This window comes from Pelmatolapia mariae, linkage group LG15 (assembly GCF_036321145.2).
Source record: "Pelmatolapia mariae isolate MD_Pm_ZW linkage group LG15, Pm_UMD_F_2, whole genome shotgun sequence".
Lineage (NCBI taxonomy): Eukaryota > Metazoa > Chordata > Actinopteri > Cichliformes > Cichlidae > Pelmatolapia > Pelmatolapia mariae.
This window is the reverse complement of record NC_086240.1, coordinates 7,085,215-7,113,091: the sequence shown is the minus strand read 5'-3', so window position 1 is coordinate 7,113,091 and position 27,877 is coordinate 7,085,215. Positions and strand designations below refer to the sequence as shown.

The 27,877-nt window shown below is 42.6% G+C and overlaps 3 protein-coding genes across 3 annotated transcripts; all 3 read left to right on the top strand.

Annotated features, from left to right (window-relative positions):
* The first annotated feature begins 260 nt into the window (after nucleotides 1-260).
* On the top strand, nucleotides 261-8,602 carry LOC134643762 (very long chain fatty acid elongase 4-like). The gene is made up of 7 exons (XM_063496303.1): nucleotides 261-545; nucleotides 1,904-1,995; nucleotides 2,608-2,795; nucleotides 3,974-4,054; nucleotides 5,190-5,361; nucleotides 5,485-5,612; nucleotides 7,184-8,602. Exons 2-7 carry the CDS (start codon nucleotides 1,929-1,931, stop codon nucleotides 7,478-7,480), a joined length of 933 nt encoding a protein of 310 aa, XP_063352373.1. The 5' UTR covers nucleotides 261-545; nucleotides 1,904-1,928; the 3' UTR covers nucleotides 7,481-8,602.
* A 2,951-nt stretch (nucleotides 8,603-11,553) lies between these two features.
* On the top strand, nucleotides 11,554-18,555 carry LOC134642936 (microtubule cross-linking factor 3-like). The gene is made up of 9 exons (XM_063495033.1): nucleotides 11,554-11,659; nucleotides 11,741-12,777; nucleotides 13,367-13,591; nucleotides 13,779-13,937; nucleotides 14,252-14,320; nucleotides 14,932-15,201; nucleotides 15,278-15,661; nucleotides 17,442-18,104; nucleotides 18,240-18,555. The coding sequence occupies exons 2-9, from the start codon at nucleotides 12,034-12,036 to the stop codon at nucleotides 18,348-18,350; spliced, it is 2,625 nt and encodes an 874-aa protein (XP_063351103.1). The 5' UTR covers nucleotides 11,554-11,659; nucleotides 11,741-12,033; the 3' UTR covers nucleotides 18,351-18,555.
* Nucleotides 18,556-19,942: 1,387 nt separating this feature from the next.
* On the top strand, nucleotides 19,943-25,927 carry LOC134642937 (uncharacterized protein KIAA0408-like). Its single transcript, XM_063495034.1, has 6 exons — nucleotides 19,943-20,523; nucleotides 21,708-21,976; nucleotides 23,268-23,597; nucleotides 24,001-24,080; nucleotides 24,172-25,072; nucleotides 25,170-25,927. The coding sequence occupies exons 2-6, from the start codon at nucleotides 21,833-21,835 to the stop codon at nucleotides 25,425-25,427; spliced, it is 1,713 nt and encodes a 570-aa protein (XP_063351104.1). The 5' UTR covers nucleotides 19,943-20,523; nucleotides 21,708-21,832; the 3' UTR covers nucleotides 25,428-25,927.
* The last annotated feature ends 1,950 nt before the right edge of the window (nucleotides 25,928-27,877 follow it).

The following is a 27,877-nucleotide window of genomic DNA, read 5'->3' as shown; positions in this document are numbered from 1 at the left end:
AGAGCCAAACCTCTAGGATGTATATAGTTGGTTTAGGCTGTGGATAGAAAGTTATTATCATTTATCTATTTTTATTAAGATATATGAATAGCAACGAAGCTAGTTTCCTTCTTAATTATCTAATTGTTTATAGATACGGTTAGTAAATGCTGACGTTTATCACAAGTGCGATAACGCGAGCACGGCCACGAGGTGAGCTGCCATCGCCTGATGCGCATGAGACAGTAGAGCCGATTCTCGCATGCGCAATGCGCTCTGGCTTCCCTGCTTCCAGGAGATTGGGAGAAGAAGATGCGGCTGAGCGGCCGGCACGGACCGACTGCTTAACGGGCAAATCTTAGTCATAGGTTTCCACTTGCCTTTTCTTTTTCTTTTTTTAGGTTCTTGCCAAATTTGCTGCTTGATGTCGAATTTGAACCGGAGCAGCGAATGAACTGATAAGCTGTAAGGGCAGAAGAAGAAGAGGGGGAGCGAAACAGTTACTGACAGGAGTTGGGCATCATATTGCCACCGGATGTCATTATACGCTTTTAAATATCGAGGACGTAAGTAAATGCATCTTTAAAAAAATACTGCATGGGTTTTAAGTGTTATTGTAATACGTTTTTGAGTATACTTTGTTCTTGTGAGTTTATTAAACATCAAAACTACCAGTTTTGAGCTCTATTTTGGAGTTACTTAGAGAGGGGTCGAGCCTTTTGTACACCAGAAATAATGTATTTAAACGCTGGCGGACGAAGAATCTTTTAGTCACATTTCTATGGCTTGTAGGCTACAAAGAACTATAATATCAGCCCTCAGTGTCTTTCAGCTACCACCTGTTACCACCATCCGAATAAAGCTGCCTGGAGTAAATCACTTGTTGGACCCCTTTTAAAATAAAAAGGGCGACCTGTTTATTGTTTTAAATCCCCATCATTGCAAAAATGACAATATCACTGCTGTGCAGTGTGCAGGTTGTATTGTCTGTTTTCCTTTCTTTCTTTATTTTTATTTTTTGCGTATGTCATAGCACATGTAGGCAGATAACCATCCGGCAGGCTGTCAAATGGTTGGGCATTTGTTCTTAGGCCCACATCTAAGCTCGTTGATCAATTGAATGTAAGCCTCTTGAGCGGTCAGGGCGAAACCTGCTGACACATGCGCCCCAGTCTTTTTGTTCTTGCACAGACCCGGTTAACCCTCTCTTATCTGATCTCCCTCCGCGGCCCTCTGCTGCTCAGCTAAACCCTGGACCCTGGATTGGATGTGATGCATCCTGCAAATAAAGTTATCCTGATAAAGCTATGAGCAACTCTGTGCTCAACACTCAACGCTTTCCTTCCACTGAGCACTCACTGGTGGGCAGTAGTTACTGTACACTTGGCAATTAATTATTTAAAGGGCAGCTGATCTGACGCATAGGATTAATTATAGATTAATATAGAGACACCTGCTCCCAGCTCTTAAGTGGATAAAAAGGGTTTGTTATGTAATGCTGCCTTATCAATGGGGTGCAAATTGCCCTCTGCATTATTACTGTCTCATATGTGTGCATTTTTTATTTGTGTGCCCATTATTACTCAGTATCCTCCATCCATTTTTCTGTAGTTATCTGTAACTGATGGGAGTGCCCAGCAATCATAATAATCAACTTCCTGTGGAGGTTTGTGGTGAAGAGGTGACTAATGTGCACTTTCAATGGAGAAAAGAGTGAAAAAAAAAAAAACTTCACCAAGCATTTATCATAACATGCATTTAATATATTATTTGAGCTGTTGAAATGTTTGACACTAGTCCAGACATCATTTACCAATAGAGTGTAAGTGCAGTGCATATATTAGCAATAAATGCAAAGACTGCCATGAGAAGTAACTCTAGCTGATTTTGACATTCTGCTCTTCTCTCTCTCTCTCCACCACAGTGTAATCTAGACCAAAGGCAGAGCCATGGAGGTTGTAACGCATCTTGTGAATGACACTGTAGAGTTTTACAAATGGAGCCTTACTATAGCAGGTAAGCTGGGATCTCTTGCTTGGAAACAACACGCAATAGCAGTTTCCACTACATATGCACATCTGTGGGGTGACAACATGGTTTGTTCAACAGTGGCTGCATAATCATAATAATGGATTATTATAACTTCACCAAAAGTGATCAATGTCTCTTGTTTTCATCATCATGCAGTCATTTGTGTATGTATAGATGCACTTGCTGATGGTATATGGAGTGCACAGAAAACTGCAAAAGAAAACATACTTGATGCTTTGCAAGTGTGTTTACAGCTACGTGTGTGTATCAAGTGAAAGAGGAAATGCATAAGTAAGCTTTTCAGCTTATTTTTGAACCAGGAAGAGTATTTTCACCTTCAACTTACATCCTCTGTACTGTTTTTATAGAGCCAATAAATGAATGCAAAACTATAACTTCTGTAGTCCGTGTCCTTAGTAAAAAAAAGCTTGGTCCCCAGAAAAATATCAAGCGATTAATAAAGATTATGAGGGTTTGTGGATCAACTTTACAACATACGTTTTTTAATGATTCAGTTGAATCCATCCTGATATTTACAGCTGTAACTTGTGTTTTTTTCCCGACCCTTAAAATTAACTGTAACCCTTTTACCATCAGACAAGAGGGTTCAGCACTGGCCCATGATGTCCTCTCCCTTCCCTACTCTGGCTATCAGCTGCCTGTACTTGATCTTCCTGTGGGCAGGACCTAAATACATGCAAGATCGCCAGCCCTACACACTCAGGAAGACCCTCATAGTCTACAACTTCAGCATGGTGGTCCTGAACTTCTACATCGCCAAAGAGGTGAGTGCCACTGTGGCCTTTGAAGGACCGATGATAGCTTAAAGAGGAGGTACTAGATGCTTAAAAGAGCCACAATATGGGGCTTGGCAGATTCTGGGCAGAATCTGAATTGAAAATACAATTTTTGTCCATCAAACTTACAAACATAAAAAATACTTTACAAAGCACTATATATTTTGTATATACATGAAATATACCTTAGAGCTTATTAAAGGAAATGTATGTATGACACAGATTCTGCAGGTCTGTGAATTCAGTTTCCAGCTATAAAGATTGTGGATCTAATCAAATGAACATTTTATTTCTTTCCCTAATAAAGAGAAAATATTTCAACTTAATCTTACTGTCAAATAACCATTATTTGCACAAGTCAGAAGTGGCTGCAGTATTTTGTGGCTATCTTTTTTGATGTTAGCAATAATGCTCATATAACATGTTTGCAGTGAAGCCCACAGCATGAACATCTGTCACTGAATGCACCAAATAACAGCATTTCAGTCCGCTCAGAGTTATCAAAACTCTTACCTGAGGGGGTTTAATGTAGCTTCCTTGATCACCCATTTTCTCTTGTAACTCCATCATGTGGATTGAACTGCCTTTACTCCATACTAGAAGAACCTGGAGGGCAGCCAGTAAGATTAGTGTGGAAGCCTTTGTATTGAATAAATAAAGACATATTTTATTTGGTGCGTCATATATCCAGTCAACTAGAAGCATAAGACGTAGGAGAAATTAGATTTTTGGATATACATATTTTTTAACTGTCTATGTGACTTTAAATGAGTAGGCATCATATTTAGTAATTTACATTACCAAAGTCTTGTATTGTATACATGGCAATACATCTGCAAAACACGTTCGATTCTACAAGAAAAGGAAGTGGGGAGATTCATGTGAATTATAGGAGCACATAGTCTCTTTCACTAATTTGATCTTTTTGAGTCAAATTTGTGTCTGCTTACATTCTTCATATATTTTTTGATAAACTGAAGGTCCTATCTGCACAGAATATCATGTTCAGTCCTGCTCTCTGTGTGTTGTTAATGTTTTAGCAGCGCTTACATGAAAAAGGGTAATTGAACAGGAGTGACTTGCAGTAGTTGTCGGTCTCTCCAGATCACAGGCAGGATCTGGTGTTCTGCTCTCATCCTTGTTCTGACTTTGTGTCCTCTCATCAGCTCCTACTAGCCTCCAGAGCAGCCGGGTACAGCTACCTCTGTCAGCCTGTAAACTACTCAAATGATGTCAATGAAGTCAGGGTAGGTTCCCGCCCTCACACGCACATACATCTAAAAAGCAATCTGTGAACATCCTTCGCACACAGTTTACCTCTGCACTGGACATAGTTAGGGTAAAATAACATTAATGTGACACTTTTTTTTACTAATTTTTTTTACTACTTTTACTAATCTTTTGTAAAGCAGTGGGGCTGCAGTATTGACACAGGAAAGAAGAGCCACATTTCTTGACTGTACATATATCACTATAAGCATGAAGGAGAGCGAGGGCTGAGAGATACTGTATCTCTCTAATGATTTCAGCACAAAGAGGGTTTGGCTCAACACTCAGAGGGGCGGGACCAGTCAGTCTCGCCACCCTTAAGCTCCGCCCCATCTCCACCTTTAGGCCTCACTCTTTCATGATGGCCTTAAGGATAAGAGATGCCAGAGCAAGATGGCTTAGAGAGCAACCTTGTGTACTGTGTGTCACAAGGGGAGTAATTTGTACTGCGACAGAGTTAAATAGGATAACAGAGAGAGAGATTTTGACATGCTGTGTTAGTATAAAGTGGTTGCTAAAAATATTTGATTTGCTGATCTCTCCAAAGATCCTCAGTTGCTACATTTTTCTGTCATCTAAAGATTTTCTATTAGTACAAAGGAAACGCAGGCAAGGAATCGGCTTCATTATTTGTGTACTAGGAAGAATACCAATAAGCTAGAGTTCACCACTAAAGAAATATTAATATATATTGTACCAATAACTATGTAAATATATAATTACATATATTATTTTATGTGGGATTCTGATGTTGTCTACAGTTGCCATTGGCTCTGTTTACAATGATCTTAACTCCATGTAATCATTATTTGCAGAACATTTGTTACCAGCAATATTTCACTGAAGAAATCTTCAGAAAAGGAATCAGAAACAGGCTGTAAATAGTTAAATATGACCTACATAGGACCTTAACCTCCTGAGAGCTGAGGTCTTGTTTAGGATGCAAGGGATGTAACAGGTCTATGTTGAGAAGAGTGAAATATAAGATGCAAAAAAGTCAGAGAAGTCAAATGTAATGTCCCCATGCATGGTCTCAAAAGGTTTATTGACTTATGTGAAGGATTCACCTCGGTGTGCTGTGATAATTCACCTTGCCTCATTTTATATCTTTAGATAGCCTCGGCTCTTTGGTGGTACTACATCTCCAAAGGAGTGGAGTTCCTAGACACTGTCTTTTTCATACTGAGGAAGAAGTTCAACCAAGTCAGCTTCCTCCACGTCTACCATCACTGCACCATGTTCATCCTCTGGTGGATTGGAATCAAATGGGTTCCTGGTGGACAATGTGAGTGAAAGAATCAGACTAAAGCTTGTCTTTGTACTTGGAGCTGGAAGACAGGCACATTACAGCTGTTTAGTAATAACACAGCCACCATCACCTCTGATATAAATGTAACTGTTTCCACAGCATTTTTTGGTGCAACCATCAACTCTTCCATCCACGTCCTCATGTACGGGTACTATGGCTTGGCTGCCTTGGGACCTCAGATGCAGAAGTACCTCTGGTGGAAGAAATACCTCACCATTATCCAGATGGTAAGTGGCATCTTTAGGGATGCATCATATATCAAACAACTTGACGTTATTGATTGTGAAAGTTTAGCCAACAGTTTTTTATACTAACATGGTGTGATTGGTGTTTTTTACCTCTCCGAATTACCTGAGCTGATTGTGAGGACAATGAAACAAACTTTGGGTTTCACTTACCTCAGAGTGATTATTAGTGACAATGGTTATCATCTAAAGATCCACTGATCTGCTAATATGTGAAGCCCCTAAATATAGTTTGCATCTACATCCAATTATAATAAACTTTACGCAGAAACGCAGAGCTTATGAAGCTAATAATGAATTGCTATAAATGTGCTACGAATGAGCGCTTAATTAATTTTTTGCTTGTATTTAATTAACTATATCTGAATTTGTTGAACTCTTACAGACTTAATTAGACCTTTCCATCAGCAATGAGTCTTTTGAAGTCTGCCACATTTATGACTGAAAATTGGTTGACAGTGTATTCTTTATTCTACACATAGGGAATATTAATAAGATAAGATAAGATGAGATAAGATAAGATAAGATAAGATAACCTTTATTAGTCCCACGTGTGGGAAATTTGTTTTGTTACAGCAGTGGACAGTGCAAAGTTGCATAGAAAAATTAGAGAAAAAACACTGGAATAATATATCTATGAGATACTGTACACAATAGAATAGAATAAAATAAAATAAAAATAAAATACTATATACAATTGAATAAAATAGAATACAAATGCTATATAAAATTGAGTATAATACAACGATGCCAGAGAAGAGTATTGCACTTAGTGTTATTGCTATTGCACATGTGTGGATGTGTGTGTTTGATCAGTTGAAGTCTTTGTTGTGGAGTCTGACAGCAGTAGGGAGGAAAGACCTGCGAAATCTTTCCGTCCCACATCGTGGGTGCCGCAGCCTGCCACTGAAGGAGGCAGGCAGGCAGGTTTTAATATAATGTTATATTAAAAAATCAACTTTTAAATCTGTAACTATATTTTCCTCTTAGATCTTCACATTTTAAAGATTAATACAATTGGGTATCATATCAGTATGAAACATTATTTAATTGTTATAAACTTCTAATATAGTGATAATAGGCTTTTAGGAAATAAATGTTATTAGCATTGATTCTAGAGGTTCCATGGTGTAGTAGCTAACACATTAGTCTAGCACAAGGTGGATCCCTGGTTTGATACTGGGAAGAGACACAATCTCAGGGGATCACAGGCTAGTCCCTGGTCCCAAGACTGGATAAATTAGAGGGTTGCATCAGGAAAAGCATCCGATGTAGAATTTGTGCCAAATCAGATATGCTGATTCATCCACCGTGGTGACCCACTGGGCTTAAACTTGGGAACAGGAGTGAAGTCAGCCCTCTGAAACAGCTGTATGCATGAGAAACACAAATATGTAGGCTTTAGTGTTAAGCAGTTAATCTGACAGATCTTCGTTTGTTACTGATTTCTGCCTGTTTCAGTGATAGCTCCAATTTCAATTGGTAGTTGAATTCCAAATTCAGACTGCTTCTTCTGTGTCTTTTTTAATCTTTTTTTCTTACATACTCACCAGATCCAGTTCCACGTAACCATCGGCCACGCCGGCCATTCCCTCTACACCGGCTGTCCGTTCCCCTGCTGGATGCAGTGGGCTCTGATTGGCTACGCCGTCACCTTTATCATCCTCTTCGCCAACTTCTACTACCACGCTTATCGACGCAAGCCTGCCTCTTCTCGGAAGGGAGGGAAGCCCATAACAAACGGCTCCTCTGTGGTGGCTAACGGTCATAGCAAAGTGGAGGAAGAGGAGGAGGACGATGAGGAGGACAACGGAAAGAGGCAAAAGAAAGGAAGAGCGAAAAGGGAGTAAAGCAGGAAACGGGGCTTGCTTTGCGAAAAGCAGACAGTTATTTTATGGGCCAGAGAAGGAGGGAGGGGAGGGGAGGGATAAGCAGAGTTCAAACCAGACGATCATCCCTGCAAATAAAGTGGATGGATGTGATTAGGGACCAACTTGATGAAGTGAATGGTTAGCAGTGTGTGTTCACTGGGTGTGTCTGTAAATGGTTCTGGTTTTGAGGGGACGAGAGTGTCGGTTGTCTCCATGACAGTTTTCTTTTGTAATTAAATCCAGATAAGAAAAGAAAATTGCTGTTCATGTAGGCCCACCCCCCCGTTCCTCTGTCCAGCTCTGTTTTGGACCATAGTAGGACCAAAATATTAGAGGAACCGCATCCTGCTCAGCATCCACTTACTTTCAACCGGAATCCACCTCCAACTTTTGTACTCTGGATTCCAGTACTGTTTAAAAGCTTAATAGTGTTTAATAAGCTAAATTAATTTATTTTCTAGTGCTTTCAATGAGTATCAATTCATTTAAACTGTTAACAAGGAAAAAACAACATACAAAACTCTGATCTTTCTTTTTTTTTTCTTTTTTGGTTTGGGGGGTAATCATTGTTTACAAATACTTAGTTTACCTTAACATGGCTAGCAAAGAAACAAAAAAAAACATGTCTCTACATTATCTGCCATCAGCTCTTTGCAGTCACCTGCACCATCTACCAGACTTCAAATTTCACTGTCTTCTCTGACTTTATTTACCTGTGCTGCATTTACAGAGTGATACACTATTTTCTTTATGTGCTTTGTGGATTAAAAACCTGGTTTTAAATACTTTTGAGGGGGGCGGTGAAATTGTAGTTTTTTTTTTTTATAGAGTCAACGCTAATTTATGATTATCTTTGTTATAATACACATTTCTGTGGGTCGTTCTTTCTTTTTGCTGTGCAATGTAGCTGAGGTGCAAGAATAAGAGATTGATGTACAGCTCAGTATTGTCTCACTGCCACGTAGAACGGACGGGGAAAGTCGTCTTGAGAAGAGCTTCGTCTTTTTTTTTTAAGGAAAAGGATTGTCTTATTAAAACAGAAGTGACACAGCTTTCCCTGGCTGCACATATAACTGAAATAAAGACAATGTCAGCACCCCATAGGTTGTGTTTGTGTGTCTTTGTGCTAGTTTTGGCGTGAGCGTCTGTGCATTCAGCTGCAAATCATCTGCTAAACTACCAGAAGCTAGTCTTCCCATCCTCCATCCTCCAATTTTCTCCCTTTGTCCTACTTACTTCATCTCCCCTATTTCCATCTGTACAATGGAAAGAGCTCTTATAGGTGTGTGTGTGTGTGAGAGAGAGAGAGAGATAGGCAGAGGTAGGATGTGTGTTTGGCCTGCTCAGACAGATCTGCCCTAATCTTTGGGGGCAAATTGGCTTTAGCTCCAAAAGAGCTTATTTCCACGTCACTCCATAGGTTACTCAGGAAAGCAGGTCACTGAAAGAGAAGCCTTCACTAATCTGCCACCAGGTTGCTACTGCAACTCTCAAACTGTGTGGATTAGTTCATATTTGGCCTTGAAAATAGTTGATTTACAGTGTGAAGCATGTGTATTTAACAACTTCGAGATATTTGAAAAGAAATAGTAAATTCATCAGCCTGAATTATGACTCTGCCATTCTTGTGACACAGCGTGATCTTTCCATAACACTCACATTTTTTTTTTATCATCCTGTAACAAGCAAACTACAGCCCACTCTTTCGCCACACCATGAGTCACTAATGGCATCTATTCAATTATTTAGTCCCTATCATTTTCCTCGTCCATGCCTTTTCCTGTGTCCCGCAGCCTCTGCTCATTCTCAGGCCGTCATTTGTGACTGCATGTCTGGAAAGTCAATTGCAATTCTTTTGTATCCTTTGTTGTATTTTTGCATGTTCTCTTTATTTCCTCACATAATTTTCCCACATTCTTATCCCTCCTTCCTAGCCTACATGCCCTACTCCTAAACTCCTAATTTCTTATAACGGTATACCTGTGGCTATTTTTATCTTTTTTTTCCACTGATGGCGTTAGCATGGAGGTAGAAGGAGGTGGAAGGCCGTAGATGTGAATGATAGATTGGGTGAGATGAGTGAGAGGAAGTATATTTGTCCTCCTTGGGGACACAGAAGGATCTAAGCCAGCGACTAATAGGATTGCAGAATTGCCAAGGCTTTTCTATCAAAGGCATTTAGCACAGGACGCTATAACCTGCATGCTTGCTGCTGTTGCTGCAGGAAGCGGAAAAAACATGTATGCACATGCATAAAATTGACCACTATTTCTACAGTTTGATGTGGAACTTAAAATATATGCATTCATAAAACACACTGCTGCTTCCTGAATGTCTTCTTTCCTTTTGTGGCACATACAAACCTTTACACAAAGACAATAGAAGTTATAGCTGAGAGACCCAAGTGGGCCAGTTTGCTGGAAGGGTGAAGGGTCAGTTTTCCGGAGGGGGGTTAAATCCTTGCAAACCTGACCTGCGTCTCACTCATCTCATTAGCAATTATATGACTAAGGAGCTCATTCTAGCTGAACAGAGAGTGGAAACAGTCAGCGTTTTACTGGCTCTCTCTCTCTATCTGTGAGGCAGATTACCCTCTGGGTTTCTGCATAGGCGGTTTTGTGTATGTAGAGCACCCTCTGTTGGGCCACGGTTATATTTCTTGATTACTTAGAGGTGAGAGGATGAGCCCAATGATACAAACCTGTTATAAATGTAAATATAAACCAAATAAAATGCTGTGCAAGGAAGTTAAACTTCAATTCAGAACAGTTTAAAACCAGTGAGAGAGAAAAATGCACAGCCAGTGCGGTTAATTTTCAGCAATTCAGGAACCTAATTGGATATTATAAAAAATGGAATAGGATGAAGGTCTGTGTAAGGGCAAACAGTTTAATAGCTACATAATATTGCTTCTCAGAGGCAAATTTTGAACAGTTTAAGGATTGAATTCATTGTCATGCTGAAGAATTCTGAAAAATGAAGCCATTGTCAATCAGATACTTTCCAGATGGTGCTGCACGGTGGATCTTCTGACTGTAGTTTTCTGCATTCATAATTCCATCAATTTTTAAAAGACCTTTAACACCACCTGCTGAAACTGTTTCACATATAGATGCAGACCCTCCCTGCCTCTCTCCTGACCTCCTTCATACAAACTGATATAGTCATCACTCAATAAGACCCATTGCCAAAGATTTTCAGTCCAGTTCTTGTGTAATGTGGCATGTTTGAGCATTTTCTCCCTGTTTCCTTCCCTTAAAAATGGCTTCTTGACAGCCACACTTTCACTGAGACCATTTCTGATTAACCTTAAGTGAACAGTCAGGTCTTTACTGCATTGTTTCTTATTTCTTAAGTACATGACCTTCAGATACTGTTCATCTTCTGCTGTTTTTTTTAGACCTGCCACTTCTTCTTTTTTACTCCTTACTTTGATCAGTTTCCTCAAATTTTTCAAGCACACACTGCACACCATGAAGAGATATACCAAGTGTTTGCCAAATAGTTCTTTGGGAATCACTTTGTTGGTGCAAAAGTATAATTTTATGTCCGTTAAATGTGGTTATCATTGGCACTTTTCACAGATTCAACTAAGCAAATGGGAACAACTTCTGTGTTTTTGCAATAGGCTGTTAGCAACAAGTGCCTAAAGATACAATTTTAGCTTTTTGGAGGCAAAATAAAAGGAAATTATGGGTTGACTGAGACTTTTACACAATACTGCAAGTACAAAGGAGTAATAAATAACAGCAGGACTGGATGTGTCAGGAATCTGACAGTTCACCTTTGCAGCTGGACCCACTGGAGGATTACACCAGCCCTATCAGCAAACTGGAGCCCCAGAAATCGATGCCTGTTTGAGTATCAGTGAAGTGGACTGTATTCAAAAACATGTTTTATTGTCCAGTAGAACCAACCAAGAGTAGTCTTTTTCTTACATTCTTGTTAACATTGTGCAACATATTGTAGTACAACAATATAATGCTCTGAATATGAGACAGAGGAAGAGAGTGGGATATGTCTATAAGCACGAGGCTGTCGGGGGAGGCTGTTTTACTTCCTGTTCTGACGTCCACCCTAACGTTTACGCCCCCGTGCCCCTGCCCTGCAGTGCCTGGTGGTACCCCGTGTCAGCTTCTCCTCTCTCAGAGGTCCGCGGTAAGGATTCGGCCACTATGTAAAATTCTACATAAATGTTTAAACGCATTTGTTTTATTATTATTTTTAATACTTTTACAGAGTCGTGGCACCGCTCATGTGTTCCCCGCCCTCACTGGCTGTGGGTAAAGCTTTCAGGTCATATGCATATTGTTTGGGACGAGAGGATAGGGGCGCTGACAGCAGCGGCACAATAGCGACATCTAGTGGCTCACTGGAGGCAACTTTGAACTTTTAGAGTTTTTATGAATGTTTTGCGTATGTTTCAGTCAGGCTAAGATTTTTAGAAAATTCTTCTGTAGGGCTGCTTCGTTTTTCATCTATAAAAGCACGCAAATGCAGCGTGTGCGTGGAGTTTACTTGAGGTGGAAAAAATGAAGCCGACCGTGAGCGGCGCTGCAGATCCTTCGTCCACAGCACCGGCAGACAACAACGCAGGCAGAAGGAGGAGGCAGCACCGGGCTCCCTCGCCGGCTACAGCCCAGGAGGGGGCATTAAAGATTGTTCCCAGACACCCGGGCAGCTCCAGGCCTCCTGATCGTGCAGGGAGAAGCGGGGACTTTGGGTTGAGGGACAGCCTGAGCACCGCAGACAGAAGGGAGAGGGAGCCCGAGAGCCGCGGAGGGGCAGCTGTTCACCCGGATGGTGCTGAAGCTGAGCTTGTCAGACCAAACAGGGCGGATGCTGTCGAGGAAGATCCGGCAGATTTCCCAGTACCGAGTCTAGGCTCTGTCTTACCCCGCTTTAAAGGTGACTCCACACAGCCTTTGTTTTCCGCCAGAGCTTATTCGCTGAGAGAAAAGGAGAGGAAGCCAGCTGAGAGAAGCGGGCACGGAAAGAGAACCGACGTGTCCGCGGCCTGTGGAGCGGGCCTCGGTTTGGGTCTGTGGAAAGGGCGATGCTTACAGGCTGAGCTGATTCATTTCCACCTGCAGAAGAGACTCAAGAGGAGGGGAGCCAAGATGCAAGCCAAAGCGGACAGCACTGGGACGTCGGAGGCCGCCGTGGAAGAGCCGGAGCCGGCTGCAGAGGCGACAGAGGCGGGGTCCGTGACACAGCAGGACCAGGCCCTGGAGGAGGAGATGGAGAGGCTGCTGGAGGAAAACGAAGATCTCAAGGTTTGATAGACTTTAACAAAAACATTTTTTTTTTAAATAAAATAAAAATACTTTAAAATACATAATCTCACCTAACCTGAATTGTAGGCCAAGGCTAAAGAGGTGAAATCATATTAGAATGACAAAATTCAGAAACGTCTTAATTGTCATGAAATGACAAATAGCAAATGGGGTCGATTATGTTTGTAGGACAGCCTCTCTGTCTTCAGTGAAAACGCATTCGCTATTGTAACTGGATATCGATCCTGATGCTATTGATTAATAAGGATCGATTATATCTTGTGTTTAGAAGGGACTACCCACAATGCCACAGTTGGAATTCATATGTTTGCAATGTTGCATTTATATATCCCTGAAATGAACTGTGGAGTAATAAAGATGATCAGACTCACATCTGGAAAATGTTGTTTTGTTTTGTTTTTAAGTCAGGTTGTATATTTTAACCTGAAACTGAAAATCTGTAATACATCTGGAGCTACTAGTCAGACTCTGAACCAATAAAATCTCCTGTTGTCGAAGTATATACACCTCCTGCTGTCAGTGTGACACATGTAGCAATCACATCTTCTGTCTGCTATGATTCTGCTAGTGTGAGATTGAAGAAATGAGGGCCGAGATGGACGAGATGCGAGACACTTTCTATGAAGAAGACACTTGCCAGCTCCAGGAAATGAGGCGTGAGCTAGAGAGAGCCAATAAAAACTGCAGAATCCTGCAGTATCGTCTGCGGAAGGCTGAGAGGAAGAGGCTGCGCTACGCCCAGACAGGAGAGATCGATGAAGAGTTGCTCAGGAGTCTGGAGCAGGACCTAAAGGTAGGGGAGGGGAGGAGATGACTCTGTGTGTTAAGGTCAATATGTTATGTATGGGAGGTTTTAATGTAGGCTAATACGAACCATCACGTTAGTTCAATTATTATGCATTTTACAGCAGTAAAAATCAAGTATAACAGATTATTAGTTATTTCTCCAAAACAGCAGGTTCAGGTTATGATTATTACAGGTAGCAAAGGATGTGTCTGTGAGGCTCCACCATGAGCTGGAAAAAGTGGAGGAGAAACGCACTAAGACGGAGGAGGAGAACGAAAAGCTGAGACAGAAGCTCATAGAGGTGGAAGTGACCAAACAAGCCCTGCAGAATGAACTAGAAAAAACCAAAGAGGTGTGTAAACGCTTCCCCACATCCATCACCATACATCAGAGGAGCATTAAATGTAATGTGTCATAAATGTCCACATACATGAATATTAAATGATTGACCAGCCACTTCATTAGGTATACCTTAGTTGAACTTCAGCAGGTCGCATTGATCATTCACCGAGTTACTGCCACGTGATTGGCTGAACAGATATTTGCTTAAATCAGCAGTTGAGTGGGCATACTTAACAAAGTGGCCAGTAAATGTATGCATACAAGTATACTCATGCATACATTAAGAAGTCATAATTTAATTTCAATTGCAATGTCCTCTTATAGTCTCAAAAGAGAAGAGGAAGCAAGGACGTCCAGAAGAGTGACAAGAAAGCAGCACAGACTCCCACTGAGGTGAGATGCTGTTATGATTAAAAATAATTATTTTATTTTGTGTATATTTATACATTTTTGGTATAAATGTTTACCTTGCCTAAACTGATGCAGATAATTGTTAGGGGGTAGTTCTCTTAGGAAAATGTGCAGTCTCATGTGAACTGATGTGTGAATATTTAGTCCTGAATCAGCTATTTTTAAACATGCACTGCAGCCTGGACACTTTCTAGACATCACCTGGAGCTAAAATGCCGATGTATGGAGCAGTCAGGCCAAAGAATAAACAGCTTTTACCCTGCAAACTCTCAGGGTCCACACCTGAGATTTTGCGTATGAGCCTCTGTGATATCCTGTTGTGTCAAATGTTTGGCTTTTCACCTCCAGCTACAAAGTTTTAGTGAAAGCTGAGGGTTTGCAGAGCTGGAGCAATTTTGTTAGACTTATTACATGCCAAGAATCCGCTGAGTCCGATGAGAGATAACCGTCTGGCTCAGAAAGACTGTGGCTAAAAAATCTGCTCTTCACTTTAATCTTAAGTCTTAGGTCTCAATGCAGAAACCAGCCTTCTTAACAATTTAACAAATTCAATGCACTTGAGTGTATACAGTTTGTTTTTCATTGTGTTTTAGGAGGACAATGAGGACCTAAAGTGCCAGCTAGCTTTCATCAAAGAGGAGGCTGTGCTTATGAGGAAGAAAACAGCCAAGATTGACAAGGAGAAGGACCGGCTAGAGCAAGAGCTGCAGAAATACCGCTCCTTCTATGGAGAACTTGACAGTACCCACCCTAAAGGGGAGGCTGGGGGGCCACCCACCACACGTGAGTCAGAGCTAAAGCTACGCCTTCGGCTGGTGGAGGAGGAAGCCAACATCCTTGGGAGAAAGATAGTTGAGTTAGAGGTAAGAGCAGACTGTGTGAAATTTCTGAATGAAAGATCATGTGATTTTTGCACCCATCTCCCTTTTTTCCTTACAGGTTGAGAACCGTGGATTGAGGGCTGAGCTTGATGACCTCCGTGGAGAAGGAGAGAGCGGTGGAGGCTCGGGTTGTGGAGCGACGGGTGGGCCGGGTGCAGGCCGAGGCCTGGGGGATGATCTGACAGAGCTCAGACAACAGCTACAGCTGGTGGAGGACGAGGCAGAGCTCCTGAGGAGAAACCTGGCTGATGCTGAGGAACAGAACAAGAGGGTGACAGCTGAGCTGAACAAGTTACGCTTCAAAGCCGGCACTCATGAAGGAGGTGCCAGGCATGGAGGAGGAGGAGTTACAGGAGGAGCAGGCATTGATGGAGCAAAGGCAGAAGCCCTCCAGGAGGAGCTGAAAGCTGCAAGGCTGCAGATTAATGATCTAAGTGGCAAGGTAAGAAAGGTGTTAAACACTGACATAAGATGCTGATCTCTGTAATTAATTTAATGCTTTTATAATTAGTGTAAATATATGCATTTAGATATTAATTAGTAACTAATTCCCAAGACTGACAGTCCCCAGCCATGCTAGTTTTTCTTTAGTAGTAGTAATAACAACAGAATCATGAATTTTACCAAGTTGATGTTTTCTCTGCTAACCATTTTAGTTTAGAGTGTTAGCATCTTTGTCTGATTAGGCCAGCCAGTATAGAATTTTTAAGACTGATACTGATATCATTACCACTTTACACTACCAACACAGATATTTGCTAACAATACTGATATTTTAAATATACCGATACCAATATTTTAAAAATCCAATATTCTGATATAGCCATTAATATTTTTTTCTTTCAGAAAAACATAAACACAATGCCCTAACAGTATGTGGTTCCAAATACGTGTTTTGCCATCAGGGAAGGTACCCTGAGAGTACCCTCTCATCTCTTCTTTCCTCTCTTTTTTAGCTTTCATTTATTGGCTACTATAAATATTGATGCTGATAGATCTGCAAATATTTAAAATCAGCCGATAGTATCAGCCTGCTTGGTAAATCAGTTGGGTTTTTGTTATGATCTGCAGCAGCAGATTTTGTGGAGCAGAGATTGAGGACCTACTTGCAGATAATGTAAGCAGGAACAGAACTATAACAAAAGGCGAGCAGATTCTTTGGGCTGATTGGCAAAACAGTACAAAATAAGGAAACTGAACTGAAATCTAAATCTGAAATCTAAACTGGGAAAAACACTAGAACATGGGAAGCACTGGAAACATAAGCTGTGTCTCAATTTAGGGGCTGCTTTAGCCGCGCTCCTAAACCATTGCCGCGTATGAAAAGTATTTTTATATTATTATAAAAATATTCAAAATACTAATTTAATTAGTACAGTATTGCAAAGAGTAATAAGAGTAATATTACAACTAAGTAGCTGCTGCCATTGTTGGAAACTGGAATTGGCTGGGCCGCGCTATGAATTCTGGGACAGGTTGGGCCACGAAGGATACTCCCGACCTATCCTTCAAATTCAGGGAAATGAAGGACGCATTTGTCGGCCGCATTTGGAGCAGCCTTTGAATTGGGATAGCCTTCGTTGCATTGCTGTGACATAATCGGCCTTCAAATGCGGCCTCTGAAGGATACAGCCCCTGAATTGAGACTCAGCCATAGAACCTGAGAGACGCAGGGGAAGACAGACAGACACTCAGACAAAGGACTGAGACAATACATACACTGAGGGGTGATCAGGGAAGTGGAAACACATGGGAACACAGCAGGAACAAATTAGACATAACGAGATAGTGAAAGCAAAACTGACACAATGAACATGAGACAAGGACTATTAAAATAAGACAGGAAGTAGCACGAACACAAAAACTCAAGAGACTCAAGACATACAGAGAGATGTAGGGCGAGAGATACGGAGCGAGGGAGAGACAAGACATTTTTACATGCACCTTTCACAGTTCTGCATGACTTTAAGTGGGTAAAATAACTGAACAGTTTTTACAACAGGGGAAAATTGCCCATAAAGTCTCAAATCATTTTTTGTACCAGGCTGTAACATGTTCAATCCTGCTGCAAAGCCCGGTATTTTAACACTGCAGCCTATGAGGATTGACTTGCTTTTGGAACCAGCCTGCAATTTATAGTTTTATCTTTCCACCCCAGAGGTCACTGCTTGGCCAAAACATCTAAAAACAATTCTCATCTCTCTGCCGCCTCTTCCCATCAGGTAATGCAGCTACAGTATGAGAACCGAGTGCTCCTCTCCAACATGCAACGCTACGATCTGGCTTCTCATCTCTCCCTGCGGCCGAGCCCACGGGACAGCGATGCAGAGAGCGATGCCGGTGGCACCACGAGTGGTCGCCGCGAGAGCGACGAGGACTCCACCTCATCCCGCCTGCTCCCTCCTCACCGCAAACGCGAGGGTCCTGTTGGTGGGGAAAGTGACTCAGATGAGGTGAGAAACAATAACGGCAGCAGTCGCTGCTTGACGCCCACCCGGGGCCTCTACACCCCTACTGGGCCAGAGGGCGCCGCCTCCTCCGCCTTGTCCCGCTTCCTGCCTGGTGGCCGGTGCACCCTGCGTGAGCGGCAGCAGATGATAGACATCCGCGTGGAAGCGGAGAGGCTCGTTCGCACCATTGATAGGCTCATCGCCGATACTGCGACCATCATCTCGGAGGCGAGGGTCTACGTTTCAAATGGCGACTTAATGTTCGGGAGGTCCGGCGAGGAGGGTGGGGAAGATGATGGGAGCAGAATCAGGGAACATGAGCTGCTATATCGCATTAACGCCCAGATGAAAGCCTTTCGAAAGGAACTGCAGGCCTTCATAGACAGACTGGAAGTGCCGAAGCTAGAGGACAGGGAGGCAGAGGAGCCGCTGTCGGTGAGAATAGAACTGAAATATCTCATGTGAGCACGTAAAATATCCTCGAGAGTTAACTCTATTTCTTCCTTTTTCTCTCTTTATCCATACTCCCGTGTTTCTCTTCTGTCGGTTTGTCGCTCCTCCCTCTCCCAGATGTTCCAGCCAATCATTTTACTCATCCTCATACTCGTGTTATTCTCATCCCTCTCTTACGCCACCATCTTCAAGCTCGTCTTTCTTTTCACTCTTTTCTTTGTTCTGTGATGCACACCTCCCTTTAACACACGTCATCCTTTGGTTTGTTTTCCCTCCGTTGATTTTTTTTCTTTCCATCCCCGCATCATTTGTTGCCAAGGTAACCGACAGCACAGTAAAAGCTCAGCACTTACCGAGGTTGCACTCACATTGGAGGAAGTGTGGCCAGCTTCAGCACTGGAATCTGCATTATCATCACGCATCGCCATCTGCATAAGGCGCTCGAGACGGTAAGTTACAGACAGGTTACACATTGCAGATAGCTAGTGGAACTCTAACCTAATAATGCTTTAAGTCTTAATGATGTTTAAACGGTTAAATTGCAAAAAATAATAATAATAATAATTCACGCCCCTAAGTTGTCATAAATGGGAAAATTTGTCTTACAGAGAACAAAATTGTTTTCAACTGGACTGTAAAAATGTTTATTTCTGCTAAATGCAATTAAGCATTTTAATGAAGCGGACAGTGGGGATTTAGTTTTTGTAACAGTCTCAGATGGCCATCTGAGGAGCTGCAACTCCTCGTAGGCTTCATTTGTGAGCACTGGAAGTGTCCACGGGGTTAAAAACTGCCACCTCAGAGACTTATTGTAGTACAAACTTGCAGCATGACAGACATCATCAAGGAGTCCAGTTATATAATATGTCCTGTGTGTGTGTTTGTGTGTGTGGACATTTTAAGATGTGTGCCTGTTTGAATCATAATAATAAATAGTCCAGTTTTTTTGTAGTTCATTCCTCTCTGTGCGGGTAATAACTGTGGATTTAAAGCTAACGGAGATATTTTGGCATATTTGTGCAGAACTTGTTTAAGCCAAAATGAAAGCCATGAAAGCCTAGAAATTTAGCCTTTTGAAGTGATATTCAGTGATCACTCTGGTTTATGAGTATGAGTAGACTGAAGACTTCATAGCTTATAAAGTGTGGTCATATAGGTTTTATTCTGACTGGATGCAATCTGAACAACTTAGTGCTACTTAGTACATTAGCTGTTGTAACAGGTCATGACGGCAGCGACCTCGTCTTTAATTTGCAGAACAACACTTGCTGTGCCGCCCTGCTGTTGTTGTTGCCTCAAAGTAAAGTAAGGTGAAAGTTTGTTTGTGTCCCACCCCCGAATTCCTGAAGGGCTTAATTATTCATTTGGGAACACAACAGGTGGAAGACTAAGACTGATTTCACACTGGAAGGAATTCTGATTATCATAATAAGAAGGGGTCAACGACCCCAAAATTCCCAACAGGGTCTTGATTAGGGGTTGCTATTAGTAATTGATGGCATGGCAGATGAACAGTAGCAACTGTCTTCAGATGTTCACCGCAGCAGAATGAGTCACAGCTTTAGGTTACTCCAGGACATGGGATGAGAATGTGCATATTTTACTTCTTTGCACCATTTGAAGCATAAATAATGTGATACCTCTACTGAGTGTGTGGCTTGATTGTTAGTTTGAAGTATTTTTTAAATATATATTAAAGCTTTAAATATTAAATCTCCACAAATTAGATGTAAATGCTGTTTTATTATTTTTATTATTATTTGTGTGTTGTTGTTGTGTTTTTGTGACTGTCTCCAATAAAGATATTACTCAGTGTGACACATTATTACTCACACCGTGTCACCCGCACTCATTTGGCATCCCTTGGAAAAATGATTTGCAGCTGGGCACGGTCACAAGGCAAAATCTGCCCAAGCGTCCGAAAGCAGAGTAGCAACAGAGAAGCTGATTGGTCGAGAGACCGCAGCAGCTGAAATAGCTATGTAAACACTTTCCCCTCTCTCCGCGAGCCCCGGTAATTATAGCAGGGATGCTGGTGACGACAGTTTGTCCCATCGAGACTTCAAATGCTGGAATAAATTTGACATTATGATATTTGACCTCCGCCCCACGTAAACACCCGGGAGCGGTATAAAGTGTGGGTACCCCGGCTGGAACAGAAGTTGTTTACCCTTTAGCTCAACGCTCCCCGAGGAGGAGGACAAGGGGATCCTTTAAATTCAACCCCCGAGTTTTTTTGGGGGGTTTTTTACGTAACACAGTGGAGGCAAAAGCGAGGGGGACGCAGCGGAGAGAGGGCAGTTGAAAATAATTGGCGAGCAGGAACGGTTGAAAGGACCGAAGAGACCAGGGACTAGACTGAGGAGTTACACCCGAGGGCAGATAAAACTTTTACGTAGAGGTAGGTAAGAAAAGCTGTAAATTACTAAAGTGGAAAACTTTTTTATTTTATTTTATTTAGTTTTAATTATCAACATATACAAAATGAAAATTAAAAAAAAATAATAACATGATTTTTATGTTTTCTTTAAAGATTTATTCTGAGTCATGTTCAGTTTTATCTTTTTTCTTTTGGCTTAGTGGCGGGCATACTTTCTGTTCCCCTGTGCCTCTCCCCTGTCCACAGGACGTGCAGTCACTTTACTATGCATAGTTACAAGATTATTAATATCTCTACTCTTACATCACAGATGGGAGGGAAGTGGCTGGTAAATTCGGGCATTTTCTACCAGGATACTTGTAATATTGAGTGGCGGCATCATCAACAACAACAACATCAGAGAAGCCTTGCTGTCTCAGTTTACCACAGCAGTTAGGCTCTTGCTCTTGGCTGGTTTTAGGGAACTGGCTCGCCGTCTTGGATGCATCTGAGGTGTTCCGCAGTTTAATCTCAAGGAGGACGATTTTAATATTGAGTCCCACTTAAGAAGCACTGAGCTCAAGTAGGATTTTAAGTGGTTCTTTAAAGGTCAGATGCAGAAGAGATAATGATTTTTTTAACCTTCTTACTAATAGACTCTGTCACAGTTTTACGATTTTTGTACATTTATGTTTTTTAAATCAGCAATTCTTATTGTAATGATTATCAGTATAAACATGATAGGTGGGTGTAGGATATAGGGTGGATAGAGCAAAATGCCTAACAGGTGACATCATGTGTGCACATGGGCACTCTGATTCATGCGTGAAATGTTTTTTCTTTGAAATGCCGGGTCAGGCTGGAGGTCAAACTGACCAAGAGTTGAAACAGATGGCTGTGGCACTGTCGTGTAATAGTTTTGTCTACACGTGCTGCATTGGTAGTTCTAACATGCCTGTAATTATTGGTGAAGAATTCCAAAAGCAGCTGTAAATATCTGACCTTCCTGAGGATAGAAGTATTCAAGCCAAACCCAGATGAATAGGATATAAAAGTAAAAAGCCTTGACTGAAAAGTAGAAATGGGTTGATCAGCCTTTTGATTTCAGTGTCAGAAACTCCATAACAAAACTAGATTTTGGGCTACTTTATATAGAAATACATTGAAACACATTGAAATTAACCAACAACGCTTGTTGTCTGTCTTCTATTTCTTTGACTTTTTAGTGTTTCCAGGCCATTAATCCTTCTGCCCCTTGCTTGCAACCCTTTGGTGACCTCTGACCGAAAAGTGAAACAGGAGAAAGGGGGAAAGTCATTTGAAAGAGTGTCTGGCTATTAAGCAGCCTGTCATGGCAGCTATAGATCTGGAGCGAGGGCTTGAGCACAGTGGTCGTGGCTGGGGGCAAGAGAGACCAGAGCTGATGGACAACTTCGACTCGGAGATGCAGGAGTGGGAGGACCAGCTGCAGGACATCCAGAGGAAAATCGAAGAGGTGAGACTTTACATAAACAATGCAGGACTTTTAAATGTACAGACTGTATATAAAATATGGCAGTGTCCACTGTGATGTCACCCGTTAGCTTGTGGACATGCATTTTGAAACCTCAGCTTTAGTATTGTGATCATCGCTGTATTGCTGTGGAGCCAAACTGACCTTTGGCGTCACTAACCATGCTTGCTAGCATTACCAAGGTGCATTATTGAATAATGAAAGGCTAATTTGGACATTTCATGTAACTGGTGGGTTGTACTGGGGTCGTGTGCAGTTTTCCTGAAGGTGTATATCAGCTTTTGATAAAACATATTTATTTTTGCTCTACAGTTGTGCAGTTTAACATGGGTGCATGGCAGGGGTGTCACACTCCAGGCCTCGAGGGCTGGTGTCCTGCAGGTTTTAGATCTCACCCAGGGTCAACACACCTGAATCAAATGATTAGTTCATTAACAGGCTTCTGGAGAACTTGAAGACATGTTGAGGAGGCAACTTAGCCATTTAAATCAGCTGTCTTGGATCAAGGACACATCTAAAACCTGCAGGACACCGGCCCTCGAGGCCTGGAGTTCGACACCTGTTGTTTATGGGGATTAACTTTGGGTCGCAGCCTCAAGTGGTCATTTGAGGAACTGCACCAATCTCAGGTTAAACTTAGCCAAAATTGATCCGTAATCACACATTGAATCAGCACAGTCGATGTATCTACGCAGTATTAACTGAATAGATACGTGCAGATTTCTACAGACTCTGGGTCAGTGGGTGTAAATAGTACTTACTAATACTACAACCTACCGGTGTTGAAGTGCAAAAGTAAAATTCAGTAGATTGATTTTGTGATAAATGATGGTCCCGATGTTTAATTTAAAGTGGAGTTATTTTGTTTTTGTTGTTGTTTTTTCTTCCCAGAAAGATGTATCAGTTATCTCTCAACATGACTACGTGTGGTACATGTTGTGTTTTCAGTGAGGAGCTTTTGTGGCCCCTAGCATGTGTGTTAATTGGAGTAACATGTGTGTTTGTGCTCCATAATAAACTGTTGGCAGCACACAAACCGACACAACCTCTTGGCCTTGTTGGAGCAGTGATGCAGACAAATGTTAACAAGCTGATTAAACTGTGATGTGCTGACAGATATGCTGGACACACACACACTGTCTGAAAATGGATTCCAAAGTATTGAACATTGCAAAGATGCAAATTGAAACAGATGCATGTGCGTAATGGAATTACGAGCTTGTCAGAAATCTAAGTTAGTAGTTTTGTAATCATTAATATCGCTGCTTTCCAGCTGTATAATGAAGTTCAGGCCCGCAGAGGAGCAAACGATATCGCCGCTGACAACCAGAAAAATGGCACCCCGTTAGAGTGTGGCCTGGGTCACCATGGCAATGGCCTTTTTGTGCCTGACCATCACAGAGAGAGCCACACTAGAGCTATAACTGTGCCACATCACTATAGTAACGGCTGCAGCTCCAGTGGGTACAGCTACCCTGTGACTCATCAGAACGGCTACGGTTTCTGCCACGCCAACAGCGTCTCAGAGATTGGCGACCTGCTGCAGGATTATTTGGGGACAGGGAAACAAATGGGCCGGAAGAACAATGGAGCTCGCCACGTGGTAAGTAGAGGAAAGAAATTCTCTTATTTCCCTTCCATGTGCCTCATGTCGTTGGCATTTGCACGTCCGAAGGAACCCGATCAGTAAAAGTATAAGTAGGGCTTTGGTCAGGAGCATATTGATTACAGTTCCCTGCAAGTCTGCTTACACAGACAAGCTGCCAGATAGGAGCTAGTTTCACATTCTGTCCCTATACCTGACAGCAGTGGAGAAGAAAGCCAACTTGCCAAGTGCAACATGAAAGTACAGTAGATAAGAATAGATTGAGCTATGCTATATCGAGTGGTGGGGTTCAGTTTTGGTAAAGGTACAGTAGAGGGTACCTTGCCAATGATCTTCCAGCAAATATAACAGCAGCATGTTGATACAGGGTTATTTTTATGTCACTTCTGATCTCTTTCAGCGCTTCAGTGACACAATCAAAGTGAGCCAGGACATCGCTGCATGCCAGGGTGAGATCGAAAGAGGATCTGGAGATAAAAGGTAAGAGGCTGTATATGTTTTTCATCAACTCTTTATAGTCTGAGATGATTTTTGTGCCTTGTTTTGAGTTATTTTCTCTGTGCCGAACCAGGCTTGGTAAAGAACAGTTTTTCGGCAGTTTCGAGGAGACTGAAAACAGAAAGAACAGAGTGTCTCACATGAGAAACTACCCCTGCAGAGAGAGTTCCCCCAACAAAGAAAACTCAGCCAAGCCCCCTCTTGGACAAAGGGATGCTCCTTCTGTGCAAGCACGCTCGCACCTGCAAGGGACCGCAGAATCTCCCGCTCTGGACAGGAAGTCCTTCAGTGCAGGTGTCATGGGTGACAGGAAATGCAGCAGCCCCTCTGTTCTCAGGAAGTTTGGAGCCATGCTGCAGGAGAACGAAGGTAAAATGCTGACAGAATCTGGAGTGGTTACCCATCGGGGGCCAGCTCCAGATGCAAAGTGTCCCACTCCCAGCTGTCAGCGCAGAACTCTGGGAGCCGCTGCAGTCGCCGGCAGGGTGCCCACCCGCGTGCCTACCCAGAAGTGCCAAACGGATTCTGACGTGCTGACAGCAGAGATAGAGCCCAGCCAAGATCGGGGGTTAGCATTAGACCCTGGAAGGCAGAACTACAAGGATCAAAGAGGAGGGTACAGCAGTTCCAAAGGATCCCAGTCTGGTCCCCAGCAGTCTCAGAGGAGATCACAGGTGGCAGGGAGCCCAAAGATTAGACCCAGGGCTCACAGTGGGGCAGACAGAGATGGAGGACTGGCTCGAGAGAAATCAAGAAAGGCTACAGTCGAGCAAGCGGAGCCCAAAATGGAGCACAGGGTTTCAAGTGCTCCCTCTGTAATCCATAGGGGAACGCTGTCAGGACAGGAGTCGGCTCGTTATGGCCAGCTGAGGGATGAAGGACTCATTGAACTGCTGGACATGTTGGAGATCCAACACGAGTACAGCTCCAATCCCAGAACAGGATACAAACCCTACAGACAGGAGCCACAGCAGGTAGGTACATTTCTGCTTCTTTTTTTACTATAAATTCAATAAACCTGTAAAAAACTGTAATACACCCTAACACGCGTACCGCTGTGTTCGTAACCAGACAAACCAAGCTGAGTTGTCACCAGCCACGCCTAAGAAGAGCTTCTCTCGCCCTGCACGGCCGGCCAACCAGCGACCTCCTTCCAGATGGGCCAGCCGCACCCCTCCTGCCAGAATCACCGCCCCCTCAGGCCCAATCTACCGCCCGCCAAGCCCACTCACTCGCCCCCCTAGCCCCATGACCAGAACCCCAAGCCCTGCCATGAAGCACCGGCTTCTTATTTCTTACTCTCTTCCTACTGAGACCGTCATTATGTAATAGTTCCATTCGAACTGAGCTTGTTCCCTTCCTCTTTCTTTGTAAATAATTTCTATCAAACAAGAGCGCTGCACACAAATGCTTCATTTTTGTTGTGAGATAAAACACATCCACTACATTCTCCAGTGCTGCTGTGGCTTTTAAATCCTTCTGTGCCTAAACTTTGCCAACACATCACCATATCGGCTTTGTTGTAATCCTGCATCGTATCTATAAACTTCTTTATTTTCTTTTTTTTTGTATTTCAGGTGTTTTCTGTGTAATGTGACGAAGCATGCAGCCCTGTTTTGAGGGTGCATGCCCATGTGTTCGATCTTTACGGCTGCTGTATTATCGACCGTTCTCCGTTCTCCCAGCGGCCACTCCTCTAACTGTCAACAACAGTGTGTTGTACTGTATCATATTGTCAAAATATATTTAAGATGTTGAAATAACAGCTGTGACAAATGACTATAATATGCCTTTAATGTATTTTTTTCTTGGTAATAAATATGACAGTACTTTGACTTAAAGACTCGTCTCTCTCTGCGTTGAAGGATTGCATTGTCTCACTCCATTAATATTGGCTCATATTGCAGGACGTTGCCCGCTGATGCCTGCTGATATCCAATCTCAGCATGCCAGTGAGATGGCAGCTCGTCCAGAGCTAGGCGGCTTTGCAAATGAGCTAATTGCCCGCCATCTTCAACGTGACATAAGCTAGTTGAAACAAGCTATGTGATTACATTTTACAGCTTCCAGATTGGCATATGACACAGTTTTGATTTGTTGGGTTTAATCATGTTCTTAAAAAAAACAACAACAAAAAAAACGTGAAATTATGATGCTGTTAAGCACATAAACACCGTGCAGCGTCCGTTCAAGGGCAGTTACATTACTTGCCGTTATCGGGATATTCAGTGTGCGGCACAGGCAGAGATGACGTTGCATGCTTTGTGTTTCTCACCTCATCATTCTCCCATCAACAACCTCTGGGGTACCTGACACCTGCTTTGGGGCAGAGGAAGGAAACACATTGACACACTCACAAGTTTACACACTGGCGCTGAAAGAACATTTGCATTACATAAAAAAAGCATTCATATCACACAGTTTCTGCACCAACCAATATAATTTTTAGACGTATGCACATATGTTCGTGCCCTGCTACGCCTTTTGCCCCATTATACAGGGTATTTGAAGTGTGAAATGTCATTTAAAAAGCTGCATGGGTGCGTGGAAGACTCTTGGGCCTGTGATTCACTTCATGCCTGTCACCCAACCTCTCAGTGCTATGTGGCACCTCAGACAGAAATAGCAAGCGTGACGTGTGTTTTGGTGCCAGAAATCTTATCCTGCTGTCTTTAGGAGTATAAATAAAGAGCAGGAAGGGAGTTTTGGCTCCTCTCTCTGTCTCCTTAGCTCTTTATCTTTTATCTTATTCATCTCCTTTTCTGCCTCCTCAGGTAGAAATGCCTTTAGATTCGGGGTTTTAACTGCTCATCTGAGACATAATTTTGCCCCTCACTCATTTTCTTTGGGTTCATTTATGTGTGTCTGTGTGTGTTTTGCTTTTTTAGGCACATCATAATAGTTCCCCTTATCATTCCTCTGTCTGGTATCAAAATTACATCTCTCTTCCTGTATCCCTGTTACAGCATTGCTCATTGGTCTTCCCGCCTCTGCTTCCAGGTTCTTTGTGTGAGTAAATGACAGCCCGTCTTACAGGTTGGCACCTCCACATGCTGCATGACAGCTGGCCATCTCCGCTACCCTCATCAGGCCCCCTACTAACTCGACCTCCCACCTGCATAAGCAAGCTTTTAAACAGGAAATCCGCAGTAGAAAGTGTGAAAAAGCAGTGTTCTTTGCCATGTACGTCTTCTCCTTCTTCACCCTCCTAGTCCAGCCTGCTCCCCTTTTATCCCTGCCTCCTTGAATGAAAGACACTGCTATCAGACTGACACAGCATGGCAGAGCCTGGCACAACATGCTCTCCACTGGAAAGGCTATTCATGTGAGCAGAAGCAGACACATGACAGTGGGGAGAAAGGAAGAGAACACAGGAGCAGACAGCTGAAGTGTCGCCTTGGCTTACTTGACGTCAGCAACCAAGTTAACACACCCAAGGGGGTAACGCCCACTAAAAGATACTTTTAGTTTTACATCATCACACCTCGGACAGTCTCTACTTTACGCAACTACTTTACGAGTTATGCAACTTTTATTATATGCTATAAAAGTGCAGTCCTGCCCAAACACATTCATTCATGACACATGTACAGTGCTGAACTGCCCTTTTCAATGATTTGCTATTGTGTGTATGCGTGTGTGTTGAGATCCTGGGAGCAGCCCAGACAAGGCAGCACTTGTACCCCCTTAGAGAATCGAACCTGTGGCAGTGATTGCAAACATTTACATCTATCCTCACCTCTGTTAAGAGAAAACACGTGTATCAGTCTTTCAGACAT